The sequence below is a fragment of the Nothoprocta perdicaria genome, unplaced genomic scaffold (assembly GCF_003342845.1).
Source record: "Nothoprocta perdicaria isolate Ctin4 unplaced genomic scaffold, notPer1 scaffold_294, whole genome shotgun sequence".
In the NCBI taxonomy this organism is placed as follows: Eukaryota; Metazoa; Chordata; class Aves; order Tinamiformes; family Tinamidae; genus Nothoprocta; species Nothoprocta perdicaria.
Window position 1 is genome coordinate 424,426 of NW_020455526.1, and position 17,493 is coordinate 441,918.

The following is a 17,493-nucleotide window of genomic DNA, read 5'->3' on the forward strand; positions in this document are numbered from 1 at the left end:
TGAAAAGATAGGTATCATTATTTTATAGAAATATATATATTTAGAGATATAATTTCAAAATAATTGTTCTAAATTGTTACACTTACCTCTGTATCTAAAACAAGTAGAAGATTGTCAAGAACCTGAAGTTTCATTGTACCTAAAAATAACAGTCATATTTATGTAAATTTAATATTTTTCTTAAAAATATTTGAAGCACGAATGTTTTATAATATACAATCAAGCATTGAAAAAAAAATGTTTAACTTTACAGACTTATGATTTACCATTAGAATTTTAGCCTCAACAAAAGCAGAATTCATAYAAACTCAAGAATTTTGAAGCATACACCTTGATTGTATTTTTACAATATATTTTTTCTTTGTATTTACTAAATAAGGCAACTGAAAATGTATTACTTTAATTAAATATGAATTCTACATTTTTGGATGAAGAAATTTTTTTTTTTACCTTTGATTAGACTTGAATCAGCAAAACTTTGTGCAGATATCAGATTATTGGTACTGTCTATCTCCCATTTGGAGAGTACATAATCACCTTTACCCTATTGACAAAGTAAAATGGGGTTTTACATAGTGTGAGATCAGTGACAGATTTCGTTCTTTAATTTTGAAAACATTTGTAAAGTTGCAAGACTAATCAAATACTCTCTTCCCTGTGAATGTTGTGAGTCAGAAAAACTATGTTTAAAATTTAGCTTTTCTCCTTCCCCACATCAAGAATGGCTTTTACTACATATATGATCACAGTCGGAATATGAAATCTGAATGATGTACTGACCCTACTGAGAGAAACTGCATTGAAGTCAACAGGCTTCAAACAATGAACTCTAAGAACATTTCCAATCCAGCAGAGCATTTCAAAAATTTTTAAACTTATTTGTTAGTTCCTTTAGTTAATACATGCTTAAGTTGTTGAGACCTTAAATTATTACTTTGACAGGACTTTATTGAACGGGAAGTCTTGATAGGAATTCTTGATTTGATAGGATAGGATAGTCTTGATTTGATAGGAAGACTTTGGCCAACTTTGGCTTGTTCTCTCTAAGCCCAAGGACTAGACTATATGCTAGCATGGCAAATCTAGGTAYCACAGTGATTTATTAAGGTCTAAGGATTTATTAAAAAAAAAAAAAAAAAATCCGCTACTTATAATAACAGTGCCAGGTCTGAAACAGCAATTGTTTCCTTAGAGGACAAAACATACGCACAAATAGAACTTAAAGCTTTAAAATCTGCAATGAAGGAACTGACAAACAAGAAGCTTTAGCCCATAAAACATAATGTTTTCTTTTTCAACTTTTTAAGGAGATAAATATTGTAGATGGAACAAATAACATCACTGATCACAAAAATCATTATAAATATTTTTCTATTTACCCCTATTATCAGATGGATGTTGTTCATTGAGTTACTTATCACAAAATTCTGACAGCCAAGGCTGTGATACTCTTCTGTGGAAACGAAAGCTGTTTTAATCTGTCCTTGTAACTTGCAGGGGAGGAGGGAAAAGGAAGGAAGGAAAACAAAAAGAAATTAAAAGTTATCTATATATCAGTGCATGAAACTTTGAACTTAACTGCTTACTTCTCCAATACAAGGAAAAAAAAGACACACAATTACTAGTTGTAGGAATAAACCAGTAAGCAGCTCTGACCCATGCATTTCATAGTTATGTTACAAACTCTGTGCATTATATATATGCTGGAGAACAGGTATTTCTTACCTTCTTTGCTGTAATCATATCCATATTGTCAATTGCTATGTTAAAAAACATATACACATAACAGTGTTAAAAAATATACAGGACCAAACTCACTTTAAGATATTTGATGCTAACCTTACTATTATGCAAAATACATTGGCCCCTATCACTGATAGGGTCTTTTTCTGTGATCACAATGTGAAGTTACAGAAAAATAACTAGTAACTATCTTACACGGCATTAAAAATTGCAGTACAATATTACATTATGACTTAAATACTGCTTCCATAATACTCAATACTCTCTCTAAAACAGTGACTTACTAGAACACAAGCTAAAGAAGTTTTTGGAAGGATGCAAAAGTAATTTTACTATATAATTAATTGTATTTCAGTTTCCTTTGGAAACAAACCCAAGATCACACAAAATAGTTTAGGACAAGATTCTTAACCCCACTGAAAAGATGCATAGAAAAGCATTTTAAATAAAGATAAATACAGTTCATATGAAAATCCTAAAAACTTTGTAGATCATCCTACCTTCTTGAGTTTTTGCGAGTGRGAGGCACATAATACAAAAGAATCCATTGCTTGTGAGAATGAACATATGATAGATACCTTTAAAAAGAGAAAAAAAAAAGAATTAAAAAACAGAAACAAAAAAGGAAACAAGAACTGAGATAAAGGCAAAATCATTTGAAACTTACCTGTATCTGCATTATCTTTTTCAATAATGAGATTTAAATAAGTCTTTTCACTTGAAGATTTTTCAACTAAAATCTAAAATAGAATCAACATAAAAACTATTACTCCTATTATTCTACCTTTGGGGAGGGAAAAAAAAAAAAAACCAGACTTTTGGAACAGAGCAGAAGAGTAGTCCTTAGACTTTGATCTTCATGTTCTCATTGAAATGATTCTTGTTTATATAGCATATACATATATATGGACATATTGTGCTTATTTGTTATTTACAGGAATAAGAATGCCTCACTAATCTGTATAATTATTTAAAATGGAGACAAGTTACAACTAAAGACCTTTCCAAGTATATTTGGAGGGGAAAAAAAAATCTGAAAAAGAAAGGCTTTCAAGAAAGACAAAGTGCTGTACCTTAGTTAACAAGGTTTGTTTTGATGGTATGTGAATAAGATGGAGATTGCCACTTCTCTCACCAACCACAAGAAACTGTTTTTCTTGACACATACCAACCACATCCACATTAGTATCTGAAAAAAATCCATAATAAAATAACAAATATTAAGATTTTGTTATTAATAGGAGTTCATATCTGAAACACAGGAGTGGACAATATCACAGATTTTTTTTTCTTCCAAAAATATTTACTTTGATAAATCAAAATGCTGCGAAAGGCATAGTTGCATTTCAGAGAGGGATAGATTGTACAGAAATGCTGTTAATAGCACTCAGAAACAGCAATACCGTTTTATTATTTAGSCATACATTATAATGCTTCCTTCTGCAGGGTAAACGGTCATGCAAGGTATTTTTAATATTCTATGCAAACAAAAAAAATACATATTTTTAAAAGCCCATTTTCACTTCTAGCTGAATTGTAAAGTGATGATCTTACCAAACTGAATGTGCATCTGAAGAGACTGGCCAGTACTGTCGAGAAGTACCACTGATCTGTCAACCACAATAATGTTGCCATCCCTGGAGCTGCACGCATACAGCTGTGGATTCACTGAGACCTACGAGAAAGGAGGTTATAGCTGTAAATATAGCTGTAATTGCTCTAGTGCTGCAGAATACGACAGCCAAGTTTTGGTAATTATCAAGAGGGAGGAACAGGCGGCCCTRGTGACATCTACCTTCTCGGAAGACGTTATTTGGACCAGTGTATCCACTTGGTAGAGCGCAGTCCCGCACTCCTGCCCCAACCCCACGAAGAGCCTCTCGCTTCCTGTGTCATCGTTCGCAAGCAGCTCGATATCGTTCCACATGTTTCCCTGCAACAAAGACAGCAGGAAAATACTTTAAAAAAAAAAAAAAAAAAAAGGTTATTTTTAAGACAGAGATCTTGTAAATAAAACTTCCTCACCGCCGCCCCGAGAAGCTGCCCCCGCCGCTTCAGTCTTTAAAATTGGCGGGAACCGCTCGCCATCGCTACCGGCCGCAGCTCAGGCCAAACTTCCTCCAGAAGCGAATGCCTTTCCCGCCCCTCCGCGTTGCTAGGACACTGCCTACTCCCTCTCTCCTCCCAGAGTGCCCCGCGGCGCGTCCCGCTCGCTGCCTCTCTCCGCCCCGCTGCATCCGGGCACCTGGCGGGAGGGCGAGGGCGGGGCTCGTCGCTTCGCGAGCGCCGTGGCCGCTGCCGTTGCGGGAGGTTGGGTCCCTGCGAGCAGCCGGTGATCGGAGCGGCCTCCCGAGCGCCCGGTCATGGCCGTAAGTGGGGCCCCTCCTCGGCGGCGTGGAAAGGGGGCCGCGGCGGGAGCGGGGAGGGGAAGAGCAGGCGGGCGAGCGAGGGCTGGCTCGGGRAGCTGTGTGCGCGCGGAGACAAAATGGCGCCCGCCGCTCCTTCCCCTGCCGGCGCCATGATGGGCCTCGGGGTGGGGGTGGCCGCCTCTCGCTCACTACCGCTTTCCCTGTTTCTAGAAGTTTCTGTGCTGTCTCCCTGGGCTTGAACAGAAGCAAGGGGGGACCCTCTGGATCGGCTGTTGCTGTTTCCTGCTGTAGGAAGAGAGCAGTAGAGAAAAGCGATTCTCAGAAAGGCTGTGGAGCACCAACTCTCTGGGAGGGGAGAAGAGGGAGCATCACTCTGGCAGTAGGCCTTATTCAGTTCCCGCTCATGCAGGGTTCCCTTTCTTACTGTTTTATTTCTGTGTTTGGCCACAGGTTTGTTATTTACAGCACTGCCTACACTGAGTTTAGATGGCTTTCTTCTTCCCTCCTCTCCCATTTTATGGTTAACAACGATGGGAAACATCTTCGCTGTATTTAAGTCACTTTGTCTTTGCTAGGGGTTTGTGAAAAAGCAAAGAAAAATAACATTGACATGATTCTTTRGGTTCATATATGACACAAGATTGCTGCTTTATTCCCTTCAGTGGTCTGGTAATGTATGAATATATTTTCCCTGTAATTGAGATAAAAGGGACAACAAAGAGAGTTATGCATGATGTCTTTTTAAGTTTTTCAAAATTAATTTTATTCCACTCGAGAATGCAGAAAAGTCACAGTTTAGATCAAAAGTAATAAAACTTGTCAAAGTTGGTTTTTAAGTGTGTTCTTGGTGCTTAATTTGATAATTACCTTTTCTTGAAAATTTGACTAATTACTACAGAACCAGAGGACCATGTGGAGAAACTGATCTTGTCAAAAAAAGGATATTTTCTGTCAGCTTATGTAAATTTAACCTCTTAGGAGTAAGATGAAAAATATCCATAACTGAAGAATTTTGGGCTTTTGCCCATATGTTATTGATACTGCCTTTGAGATTCCTCATAAGTAGCAAGTGGGAATTCAGTGATGCTGATCCTGTGGCAAATCCACATGTGCTATATTAATTGAGAATAGTCTTGTTAGTCAATCGGTGTTTTCTGTCTGGCTCTCTTCATAGGGTTGAGAAATTGTTGCAAGGCACAGTGTCTGTGCTAATTAATGAGCAGTAATGTATATAATAAATAGGCTTGTAGCCCTGAAAAAATGTGTCAGTGGGCTCAATTTCTGCTAGATACAGTATTTAAGAAAACAAAACAAAAAAAAGAATCTAGACTGCAGTCTGATATTTTTCTTACCCTTATAAAACTTAAAAATGGTCTTGTGTAAATATCAAAGTTACTTTGAAAGTTTCATTAGTTGATTTGTGGAAAAAAAGGGAGTGACTGGATAGAACAGGGAGAAGACTTCTAACAAAGTCTTAACACACTTTTAATTAGGATGAACAGATGTGATGGATGCAGAATGCCAAGGACTCTCATGGCCGAGGTCACAAATAGGAGGGTCATTCCCTGTTCTAAGAATTTTCAAGGGAGTCAGTGGAGTATTAAAGTAGTGTAACAGAGACTATATTGAAAGGTTTTCCACAGATGCAGTTTCTTGATGTTTCCCTCCTGCTTTCCAGATAATGGTGTGTTTTGAAGTAAATACTATTATATTGTGGTAAAGGGGTACCTTAGTTTACATCTCACCTGGAGAGATTTAYTTGTGGGTGTATTTTTGTGTACCTGCAAGTTAATAAAGACTTGGATAGACTGAAAATCAGTAGCTGAAATACAAGTTTTATATAAAAGCTTGTAACTTATAATAAGTTTTAAGATTTAGCTGTAGTGTTTCATGAAGGAAACCTATAATACACAGTATTTTTAACCACGATGATCAAGAAAGCTAATGTATTTATAGCATCTGTTGTGGTTTAGCAAAAAAAAAAAAAAATCAAAATAATAACTGGTTGTGATCTGACTGCTTGTCACACCTCCTGGTTAGGTTACAAGTAAAAATACATCTCTGAACTCAGATGAGGACTTGAGCCTATATACTTTTCTATTATTTTGAGTCAGTAGCATTGTCTCTGCCAGATTGTCCATGATGAAACCTTGTGCAGCCTCATCACACTCAGAAGGTGTGATTGTGCCTGCCATTTACATGATGCAATGATGTAAGCATGAGGTCARTGAGTCCGTGAAGGCACTAATGAGCATGTTTTCATCATTTGAAAAGATTTCTATGTGCTCTTTTCATTCTATTCCTTCATCATTGTACAACATGCCCCTTGTAAACATTCTTTTCTCTCAAGATTTTTGCGCAGTCAACAGTCTTCACTGCTACACACCAATATAATTTTTTTGCTTTAGGATTGGAAGGAAAAGAGGGAACATCTTGCTTTATCTGCAGATTTTGATATGTAGGGATATCTTTTTTCTTTTTTTTGTGTTTTTGCCTAGAACTGCTGTTTTTCATTATTCAAAAATYAATAGTTTTAAAATACCATGAACATATTCATAAAACTATAATATGATATACCTCATTTCATTTTTCTTCGTAGTAGATGCTGTACCTCAGAAGGTTGTGAGGGTTCTGTGCTGTGCCTCAGTGATGTCCTAACTTGTAAGGTGGCTTCAACCTGTTGAGGCAGCATAGTATTTAAGTAATCTTAGTGACGTTAATGTTTAAAGGTAATTGACCTATGATCAACACCATTTAGAGAYCACTGAATCAAAACTTTTGTAAAGTTTAGTCTCATGGAGATTTCCCAAACCTTATGGGGGAAAAGTTCTTAGTTTTGTTACTTAAATATTCCRTCTTTGATTGCAGGGTAGTGATACAGAACGAGATGGAGTGGCCCCAGAAAAGTCCTCTCCAGAAAGAGAGAAAAAAAAGGAACAATCAGATGCATCTAATTCTCCTAGAACATCAAAACATCATTATTCAAGATCACGCTCACGGTCACGAGAAAGACGACGAAAGTCAGGTATGGTCCTTATCGTAACAAAGTCACTTTAACTGCATATTTATGTAAATCTGGTAGCTAATAGGATTTTACRGTGTAGTGAAGACTTAAAGGCAGGATATTATTTATCTGAATAATTAGCAGGTATCCTGACAAAGCTGTTGTTATAGGGATGAAATTCCGTTGTTTCAGAAATGATGCAGCTGGGGTGAAACTGAAAGTGTTCAGAAGTGTACACTATTACATTCTGGTATTACTGAGTTGTGCACGCTTTTTGAACTGAAACAGTTTAAAGGCTACTGAGGAACAATACAGATTCAGTYTCAATGATTTGAAAGAATTGGAAAATTTGAAACTACTGGTTTTAGTTTTGCATCTCAAGTTCATTGTATTGAAATGCTCTTCAGTCTTAATGACTGAAATGCTAAGGGAAGAGGTCAGTGTTCAGAGGATATAGTGAGGAGGTAAATAAAAGTAGTTGCAGAGGGAAGAGGGAAAAAGATACTGTAAGTTTGTCTTCATTTTAGTTAATATATGGTTAGATGATTTTTCATGGTTTCTAATAAAGTTACTTTACATGGAAAAAAATATATAGAATATGACTAAGATGATGAAACCTTATTTTACTCTGAAAGTTGAATAAGTGAAAATTTAAAAAAAAAAAAAAAAGAATGGGAATAATGGCTAGAGTTGGTTTTAAGTCCTTATCCCTGTTTTTTTTTGAGGTAGAAAAGCTAAAAGGAACTAGAAAGTTTATACTGAACCAGTCTTTAACTTGCTAAATAATGACAAATCTCTCTTTCTTTCTTTCTCTCTTTCTTTTTTTCTTTTTTCTTCCTCCAGATAATGAAGGAAGAAAACACAGAAGCCGGAGCAGAAGCAAAGAGGTAATTAACACTTTGTAGTGCTTAGGTGATTGTACATTACATCTTTAAAAGTATCTTTAGTAATGCACATATGTGTTAACCTATGTAAATGACTTTATGGTAAGTACAAAAAAAAAAGAAAATTCTAAGCTTAAAATGGATATGGAGATCCTTTCATAGTGAAGCATTTTTGCAGCCATCATGTTGACAAGGTAATAGCTTTATAGAAAAATGCATTCAGAACCTAGTAACTTATTTTATTATTTTTTTGTTGCAACAGCCAAATGAAAGAATTCATGTGGAGAAATAAAGTGGTGTTCTTGATGACTGTTTCACAGAGCTTCCATTAGTCTTAGGCCTTGTGCAGCTTTATATCTGTCCAGTGCTCAGGACTTTCAATGATGCATACCCATCTACTCAGATATATTAAAAATAATTCCCCACCTGACTAAGCTCTGTTTATTGCATCCTTCAATTGTAAAGACTGTTACAGCTTGACAAACAATTTCAACAAGGGTCAGCTGGAAGTATGACAGTGACAACAAAAATTTCAGAGGACTGTCTCAAGCTCAGGGAGYGAGAAGAGACAGTGTCAATAATACGTTGGAAATAACTGGCTTAACTACCAGAGAAGAGATGAAACCAAGCAAGCCAGGAGCATCGAAAGTGGTCAGAAAGGAAGCTTAAGCCATATGGGGCAATAGCAGGCTGTGTCAGAGGAGGGGCTTTAACATTAACATGGATCAGGAACTTTCCCCATTCCAATGGAAGCTCTGTTTAAAAAAAAAAAAAAAAAAAGAGAAAAAATGAGGAAAAAATAATCTAGGAGAGTTTTTGTGAAATTGAATATATTGTTTAGATCACATGATAACATTTCTATAATAAATCATACTCAGCGTGCTAATGCGCGAAGAGACTGAACTGAAGACGCTGCAGACTCAGATAGCAAAATTATAAGCCTACTTCATGATAAGGTAACTATTAGTCATTCAAACTCATTTCCCTTAAAAATACTTAAATCCGTTATGGGATATAATGGTGTTTTATTACTGAGTGTGTGCCTGAAAGCCTAATTTAAAAAAGAATGTTTTAATGTTCAGAAAAGATGTTCGTCATTTAAAAATGTCCAGTRTTTTAACATGTTGTTATATCTAAGTTAATCTTACACGATTTATTTAAAACTTTCTAAGTTTCACTATGAGAACAGATCATATATATAATGACCTACAGTAGGTAAACTCTTTCTTTTCTCTTGTGAGATCAAACTTTTTGTTGATAGAATAAATACTGCATATCAAAACTTTAAATATGTACATCAGAAGCTATTTGCATCATATAAATCTGAACATTTTTGTAGAAGTAATGTTTTGCATGAAAACACAGCTGTATAGTTTAAGTTGTTCAAGGAATTAAAATACTGTGGAGTGCGACAGAAATCTTAACCTACAGCAGATATATATACATGAAAAATTATATTTAGAATCTGAACAATATTAATAAGYATTTGGAACAGCTTGAATAAGTGGGTGCAAGCTAGTTATTGTATCTTTTCCAGACTTGCTTCTTTTGAGTGAGCATTATGGTTATGGGAGGTTTGAAGTATTTAACGTAGAGCAGGTTTAGAGTGAAAGCTCTAAAGCATTGAATCTTTGTCTGAGATGAAATATCATATTTAAATTGCAGTTTGAAACAAAGCACTATTAAATATAAAGCCATGTAAGTGGGCTGTGCTTCTTGTGCTAGAAAGGTTTTCAAAATAAATGGGATATATTAAGAAAAGGTGTTGATGTCATGACTTAGTCTCCAAGGAAAACACTGGCAAAAATCAGGCCTGACCTTGCTAAGTATTTTTGGCATTGCAGCTGTAAAAAGGAATCTTTAAGAGGCACCACAGGAGAAAATGCAGAATGGTGTAGCAGTATATCTTTAAATTAAAGCTACTGTGGGGAGTCTCAAAGTGAAGCATGTTAGTTTTAAGTCCTAGAAATGTGGTGTCAGCTATGTAACTTCTTACTGCTTTGCATTTTGAAAACTGTTGGAAGTTACTGAAGAGTCATATAAGGATAAAATTTGTACTACCTAATGTGTAGAAGAATTCTTTAGTTTCAAAAACATGATAGTGTGTCTACAGCTGTATATATATATATATATTTTAATGTTTCTATATGGTAAGCTGCAGATAAATATTAAAACTGTAAATTGAGTATTAATATATATGCATATTCATATATTCTCAAATCCTTAAATATAGGAACACACTATATGTTTAAAATAGAGAGGGTCACTGAGAATGACAAGTGTTAAAATGCGGTGAACTCTCCTATGGAAAGACTATAAAGATACCTAGATGGGTACTTCAGAACAGCAGGGAGGAGGGGAAGGGAGGGAGTGATAGTTTGCATTTGCAACATTGTGTAGATGGTGGCATTAGGTAAAATAGCCGTCATTCATGATTGAGTCACACTCCTAAGGTTACTAATGTTGCATCACAACTTATCAATTTTTATCTTCTGATACCCATACTAACTCTCTTTGTTGCACTATTTTCCTGAAAGAACCAACTTCTTCTTAAAACAGGCAAGAAGACATGAATCCAAAGAGAAGTCCTCCAAGAAGCACAAATCTGAAGACCACAATGACAAAGAACATTCTTCTGATAGAGGAAGAGAGAGTCTAAATTCATCTGAAAATGGTGAGGATAGACACAAACGCAAAGAAAGAAAATCATCGAGAGGGCGGAGTCATTCAAGATCCAGGTCTCGTGAAAGGTAAGTTGTTTCACATGACTTTTTTCCTTCCTTAAAATACATTCATAAAAAATCATCAGAATTTGTGTAGAATTCTAAAATACATTTGAATAACATTCAAAGCATAAATGAGTGCTTTGGAGTTAAGTAATGTTGTATGTTCTGATTTTTTAGTGTGTGTATGTRTGTGTGCGCACGTACACGTATGGATGTGTGTTTGGTTTTGTAGGGAGGTTGGAGAGGGTAGGAGGGGRGAGGTAATTGCAAGTAAAGTATCTCCAGGGCTTTATGTGTACATTCCGACTAATGCTATCCCAGGTTTGTAGGTCTCATACAGGGTACCTGTAACGTTTCCTGTGGCCAGTGACAGGAAAGGAGATGTAGCGTCATTGGTTTTTCCATTCTCCATGAAGACTTTACCTAAGCTAAAGTCTTATGGTGTAGTGTCCTTGTGCAGTAGGCCGCCTTGGGATAGGAGTAGTATTTAGGGTAAATAGGTTGTTGCCAGCAGAACCTTTCAGCCCGTAGGTGAAGGGCCAGTAGTAAATCTAACAGCAAGGAACCAACTAATGATATAATAAGGGCCTGTGTGTTCATGAACAGAAATCTGGGCATTGCTTCCCAACTTCTCTTATCTCTTCAAAGGTACTGAAATATCTTGGGCAAGGCAAGAGTTACTTTGAATTTAAGATTTCTGTATTTGATTAATTTGACCATGTGCTTATGCTGAGGTATACACTTATATGAACAAATGAAAATAGCTATACTGATGAGTGTGGTTATGTATCTAAGCTCTAAGCTTGCTTCCTTTCKGATTTCATCTCCTAGTCTTGTAATTTGTACCATTCTGGGCATAAAGTCTTCTGCGTGTAGTTTGCTGCTCCTTTCACTTCTCCTGGTGTGTTTTGTCCTGTATTGACAAGCCTGTGTCTGATCCCTAAGTAGAAGCCAAACTTAAATGTGAGAATATATGTAAGAATTTGGGACATGTGTTTCAGACGTCATCGTAGTAGAAGTCGTGATAGGAAAAAATCCCGCTCCCGCAGCAGAGAGAGAAAGCGCCGCATAAGATCTCGTTCTAGATCAAGATCTAGACACAGACATAGAAGTAGAAGTAGAAGCAGGACTAGGAGCAGAAGCAGGTAAGTGTTAACTTCCATGTACATTGTGTTGTTTTCTGTGGATTCTAATGTGTAAAAGAATACTGAGTTTGGCCAGTTAGAGACTCTCTTACTCTAGAAGTACTCTGTATTACTCTTCCCCTCTCGCTCTCATTTCTTCTTCAAAATAAATTAATGGAAGCTTAGATTAAAACACTGTTGGACTACTACCAGGTCCAGGTCTTTTTGATTTAGTTGAGATTTGTGCCTCAGCTAGAGTATGCTAGAGTTGAGGCTTTCCTTAAAGTTTAGGAAGCAATATTTTCTAGCCAATGAATCATTCAGTATTTCAGGGTGAAATTCTGAGCCTATTTGTATGTGGCACTTTTTTATTTTTTAATGCCGTACAGGATTTTCTGAAAGAATAAGTTGAAATGAGATTTAATGCCTTTGGTGGGTTAGAAAGTTTTTAGATTTTTTTTTCCCCCTCCTGCTTCTCTGAAATATAGAACACCTGAATTTTGGGTGTAAATTGATGTCCTTCAAGAACTCCTAAAATAATGTTGCCAGTATTCCAGTTGACTACTTTATGAGTATTTTCACTAGAGTACTTTAAATTACATATTTCAATGGTGTAGAAGTTGGTGCTGACTACTCAACATTACAGTGGACTTTTGGAGACTTAAGAATCTTGCACACTGGTATGAGGCTACAACATCACTTGTGAAACTTTAAAGAAGACTTGTCTTTCTGAAGAGCGTGTTGAGTTACATGGTCTGTGTCGTATTTTATATTGGCATGCAATTTCTACCAAACTTTCAGCTGGGGTGAGTAAAGCTGAGTCTTCAGTCAGTATATACACACTACAATCAGTTGAAGGTATTTAAGCACCTTTTGGCACAATATGTAAAGGTGATAACTCCACGTTACTTACATTATTATGTGCACTTAATGTTTGAACATCTTTTTTCATTGAATGGCTCCATTAAAAACCTCACATCTTGAAATGGCTTCTGCAGTGGAATTAAAACTACCTGAAGCAGAACAGTGAATGTTGGAAGAAAAAGTAAAGTATTCGTAGCTTAGAAATTTCTTGAACTGGAACCATGCCTCTTGCATAGTAATAGCTATACTGCAAGAAACCATTTCTTTATTGTTTCTGTCTTGCAGATCGTAGAGAGAGAAAAATAAGTAGCTAGAACCCTTCATCATGTTCTGGTATCATTTGAAGCCTTAGAAAAGAGAAATAAAGATTTAAAGCTCAAGGAAAAGCTCTTCACAAGCCAGATGAGCATGATGTCCAACTTATTTCATGGTTGACTTCTACTAGATTGAATTCCCTCATTCATAAAAAGTATTATCAGCTGTGCTATAGTTAATAGGTTATGGCTTGAAATTCTGTTGATGGGTCTCTGCATAATCTAAAACTCATGTATCTTTGAGTAATCTGTCTTTACAAGCACACAGTCTTGTTCTACGTGTGAACAAGTGGAAGGCRCACAGTTCTGTTGCATTGCTCAGATTATATGCTGGGTGGAAAGCATGACACATCTACTTGTTTCAAAATGAATTGCATAAAGGCAGAAGCTTAGGTTCTTTCTTAATGCTTACCAGTGCATCAAAGACAAGACTAAGCTACAGTAGTCAGCCCAGCAAAAATGAAGGTGTCTCYTAAGAATGCAGATGCGTCACTCCCGGTGCTTATGTTTGTATCTCATCATCTTTTACTAGAAGTTTTGCCTCCTTTACTTTCTAGTTAACTTAAAAGGTACCTCAAAATGTTTTAAGTGGAATAAATCCGCAGAACCATTCTTCATCTTAAACTTTATATTAGTTTATTGTTACAATATTGTGGCTTGATCTGTCTTGCAGTTTGCTTGCAATTGAGTTTCAGCAAGTTATACAACAATTTTTTTTTTTCTCTTGTCAAGATTTAGAAGGAAGGTCTCTTGAACAGATCTGTTTGGGCTACTAGCTAGCCACGGGCTACCCGTTAGAACAGGAAGYGTTTAAAACGCTAGATAATAGGATGAACCAGCACCTAAAATAATACATTTTGTTACATCTTACAGCTGGAAATCTTAAATTCTAGCTCTGTCCTTTTACCATGTGAGTACAACTGATAGTTGTACTATTCCAGTATCCTCTCTGTGCAGAARGTGTTTTTGAGAGTTCTCAGAATGAATTTTGGAATTTTCCAGAGGCACAATCAAATAACTTGAGAAATGTTTATTATATGTAATGACAGTTTTACCAACTCTTTTAAAATTGATTTCAGAGAAAGAAAGAAAAGAATTGAAAAGCCTCGAAGGTTCAGCAGGAGTCATAGCCGGAGCCCAAGTCCACCACCTTTTCGGGGGCGAAACACAGCTATGGATGCACAGGAAGCATTAGCCAGAAGGTCAGAAATAAAGATTCTTAACATAGTATGACATAATCGATTGTTAATKTATTTGCATATTTAAATATTCTTTCTCGTTTCTCTCTAGATTGGAAAGAGCGAAGAAATTGCAAGAACAAAGAGAGAAAGAAATGGTTGAAAAACAGAAACAACAGGAAATGGCTGCAGGTAGTCCATGTGTATTATASAAATTCCGAAACAGTAGTATGGATGAAATGCTATGTAGGTTTATGCTCTAAGTGTTTCTGTCCTGCCCAAATCATGTAGTAGTTAACAACTGCAAAAAGAAAGTGACAGCTTGGTCCATGTTTTAAGAACCACTAGCATAAGGAAATGTTTAAGAGCAGAATTTATTTCTGTCTTGCTAGTGCTGATGACTTGATAACAGACCTGATAAATGTTAGACTCATAAATGATCTGGTGAAGGTCGCTGGACCTTGCCTTATGCATTATTAAGCAAGAATTTGAACATTCGTGTAAGCTCAGGAGCGTTCAGAAGAGTGAAATACTYAATTGTGCTGGGGCATTTCTTGTGTGTTGCAATTTACTTCTAATGGAGGAAATTGGGTGTGGTTTGGTTCACTTTTTTGTGTGTGTGTTTTTTGTCTGAAATTGTTGTGTGATCTTGTATTGCCATTTTCTTCAGCGGCTGCAGCCACAGGAGGCTCTGTTATTAATGTTGCTGCTCTTCTGGCATCTGGAACACAAGTAACTCCTCAAATAGCAATGGCGGCTCAAATGGCAGCACTACAAGCAAAAGCACTAGCAGAGACTGGAATAGCTGTTCCTAGTTATTACAACCCAGCAGCAGTGAATCCAATGAAGTTTGCTGAACAAGAAAAAAAGCGGAAGATGCTTTGGCAAGGCAAAAAAGAAGGGGTAATGCTCTGATCTGTAAAGCACATTTCAGGAGTCTTAAGATGTTACATGGAAGAAGTTTAAGAGTGCTTATTAAGTTTTTCCAAATTAGTTTACTGTTTGATACTAAGGTTTCGTATTGGTAGCAAGCCAAGATAAAACTTCAAGGGTGAAAGGACTAAGATCACTAGGCATTGAACGAAATATTTGTGTGTGTGTGTGTGAGACAATAGGATAAATTATACTTAACGTTTGTGTTCTGTCACAACACTGTATGTTAATACTGAACTGTTACTAATTAACGTGATCATTTTTAAACTCGGTGTTTCACAAACATAAAATGTAGGARAAGTTCATGTGGTACTAGTGGGAGGAGATAAGAAACTTGAATACTGTGTGATCTGTTCCTCGTGACTTATGTATCATTCTCTACTGTAATAATACAAGAAAAACAGTATTCAGGCATTCTGCTAAATTTTGTGAACTTTATGGGAATTGCATTTCCTCCAGAAAAGGCTTACATGAGGAGAGCCAAAGCATTTCCCCATCAAGAAATGTCAGGCATGGACACCTCTTATGGAATCCTTTACTTCTTACTGTGCAATAATTGCACAATGGGTTCATTTTGAGTATGGCTCTATTTACTTGCAACATTGTTGTGGGGGTTCTTTTGTTGTGTATTTTTTTTTTAGTGGACGCTTATGTAAAAAGTTGATATATCTATCTTAATTCTTGCAGGATAAATCACAGTCTGCAGAAATATGGGAAAAATTAAATTTTGGAAACAAGGACCAAAATGTCAAATTCAGAAAACTGATGGGCATTAAGGTAAAAAGTTCTGAATGTGTAATGAGGTTTATTAAGAAACACAGGGTATACTTGTTAAGTGTATATTTAAAACATTAATAAAAGAGAGAAAAACACTAAAAGTTAACCTGAAACAAGCTGATCTATTTAAACTTAAGCTAACAAGCAGCATTCAGTTCAAATTGTAGTGTTTCATGGTCTTGGCTAACAGGTACCTGTTGCAATCTGTAACCACACTAGTGTTAAGTTTTACTCAGTTAAGCATTGTAATCTGATAAAAGGTCAGGATTAGTAACTCTGCATAGGTACTTAATTGGAGACATTTATTTGAATGAACTGGAGAAAGGGACTCAGTGAAGCTCTAAATATTTCTTAACTGTGATAAGAAACCAGATTAGAATGGTACAGCAATAAAGCTAGAGACTTTGAAGTCCCATCAGCCTTTGAGAACAGCAAATCAAATTGGTTTTAAGAGTTAAAATGTCAGTAATACATAAAAAGGCCTCTCCCTACRAACTTAATACTTACTTTTTTTCTTTCTGTTTTCTAGAGTGAGGATGAAGCTGGCTCTAGTTCAGTCGATGAAGAGAGTTACAAAACTCTGAAACAACAAGAAGAAGTTTTCAGAAATCTAGATGCACAGTATGAAATGGCAAGATCACAGACTCATACGCAAAGAGGAATGGGATTAGGGTTTACATCTTCTATGCGAGGAATGGATACAGTCTGAGAGGAAATGGAATGATTTTAAAGTTTGGGACTATGGAAGATTCTTGTTCAAATGTTGGGTCCTTGTTCACCAAAAAGCTAGCATTCTAGCTTGCATGGGTGTTGCATTGACTTTAATTTATTGAAAAATACAATTTTTTTTGTAAATATCAGATCAGTGATACTGGTGTTAGTGTTGTAATCAGGTTATACCCACTTCCATTAAAGTTGACAGAACTATAGAAGGACAGTATTTTTTAGTTTAAAGTTCTACTTTTCAAACCAAGCAGCAGATGGGGTAAACTCATACATGGATATTTCGTGTCCACTGTCTTGTGTACTTTTGTACTTTAACCTTGTACAGTTATTTTCAATTCTTGAAACATGAAAGAAACATTGTGTAGATGTTATTTAGCAGTCTGGGCCAATAGGCACATAATCCAGTGCAAGAACCTGGTTAATAATAAAGACTTTTTTTCTCTAAGGTCTTATTTTATGTTAAGTTGTCTTTTGGGCCACGCTCCAAAATTTTTTAAGTGGTGTCAGAGAACAAATTATGAGATGTCCAAAATAGAGCATTTGATTTTGCCATTTTTGGATTTTTTTTTTTAAGAGAGATTGGAGATGTGGTCCATAACTAGATGATGAATACAGAACTTGTGGGGTTTTTTTGTTTTGTTTTTTTTTTAATTTGACACTAGTCCACCCTTTTTGTCATCCCTCCCTATCTCCTTACCTAAAACATTACCAAGAAAGGTAAAACATTGGGCTGTAACCTGCTCAAGTTTGATAAGCACATTGCATAATGAAAAATCTTAATGAGGCAGCTCTAAAATGTGCTTAGTTTATTTTTTCATTCTGTTTTTGGTCCAAAAATAGATCAGTTATAT

At 36.1% G+C, this 17,493-nt stretch overlaps 2 protein-coding genes across 3 annotated transcripts in view; one reads left to right on the forward strand and one right to left on the reverse strand.

The window, feature by feature from the left end:
- KNTC1 (kinetochore associated 1) overlaps positions 1–3,673 on the reverse strand; it is a 30,804-nt gene extending 27,131 nt beyond the window's left edge. Inside the window, exons 1-9 of the mRNA XM_026041769.1 lie at positions 3,539–3,673; positions 3,298–3,418; positions 2,817–2,932; positions 2,411–2,483; positions 2,244–2,321; positions 1,726–1,760; positions 1,380–1,490; positions 451–544; positions 87–139 (exon numbers count right to left, since the gene is read on the reverse strand). Coding sequence (XP_025897554.1) covers positions 87–139; positions 451–544; positions 1,380–1,490; positions 1,726–1,760; positions 2,244–2,321; positions 2,411–2,483; positions 2,817–2,932; positions 3,298–3,418; positions 3,539–3,670 — 813 coding nt within the window. The 5' untranslated portion in view covers positions 3,671–3,673. The remainder of the gene's footprint in view (positions 1–86; positions 140–450; positions 545–1,379; positions 1,491–1,725; positions 1,761–2,243; positions 2,322–2,410; positions 2,484–2,816; positions 2,933–3,297; positions 3,419–3,538) is intronic.
- Positions 3,674–4,063: 390 nt separating this feature from the next.
- RSRC2 (arginine and serine rich coiled-coil 2) lies at positions 4,064–17,085 on the forward strand. Of its 2 annotated transcripts, XM_026041770.1 has the most exons (10): positions 4,064–4,112; positions 6,981–7,137; positions 7,960–8,003; positions 10,560–10,750; positions 11,728–11,871; positions 14,108–14,230; positions 14,319–14,398; positions 14,877–15,109; positions 15,827–15,916; positions 16,446–17,085. In XM_026041770.1, the coding sequence occupies exons 1-10, from the start codon at positions 4,107–4,109 to the stop codon at positions 16,623–16,625; spliced, it is 1,248 nt and encodes a 415-aa protein (XP_025897555.1). In that variant the 5' UTR covers positions 4,064–4,106; the 3' UTR covers positions 16,626–17,085. The 2 variants fall into 2 exon arrangements, with proteins under 2 accessions (XP_025897555.1, XP_025897556.1); XM_026041771.1 differs by lacking the exons at positions 4,064–4,112; positions 6,981–7,137 and adding an exon at positions 8,879–8,956 and having other exon boundaries at positions 10,538–10,750; positions 16,446–17,060.
- Positions 17,086–17,493: the final 408 nt, after the last annotated feature.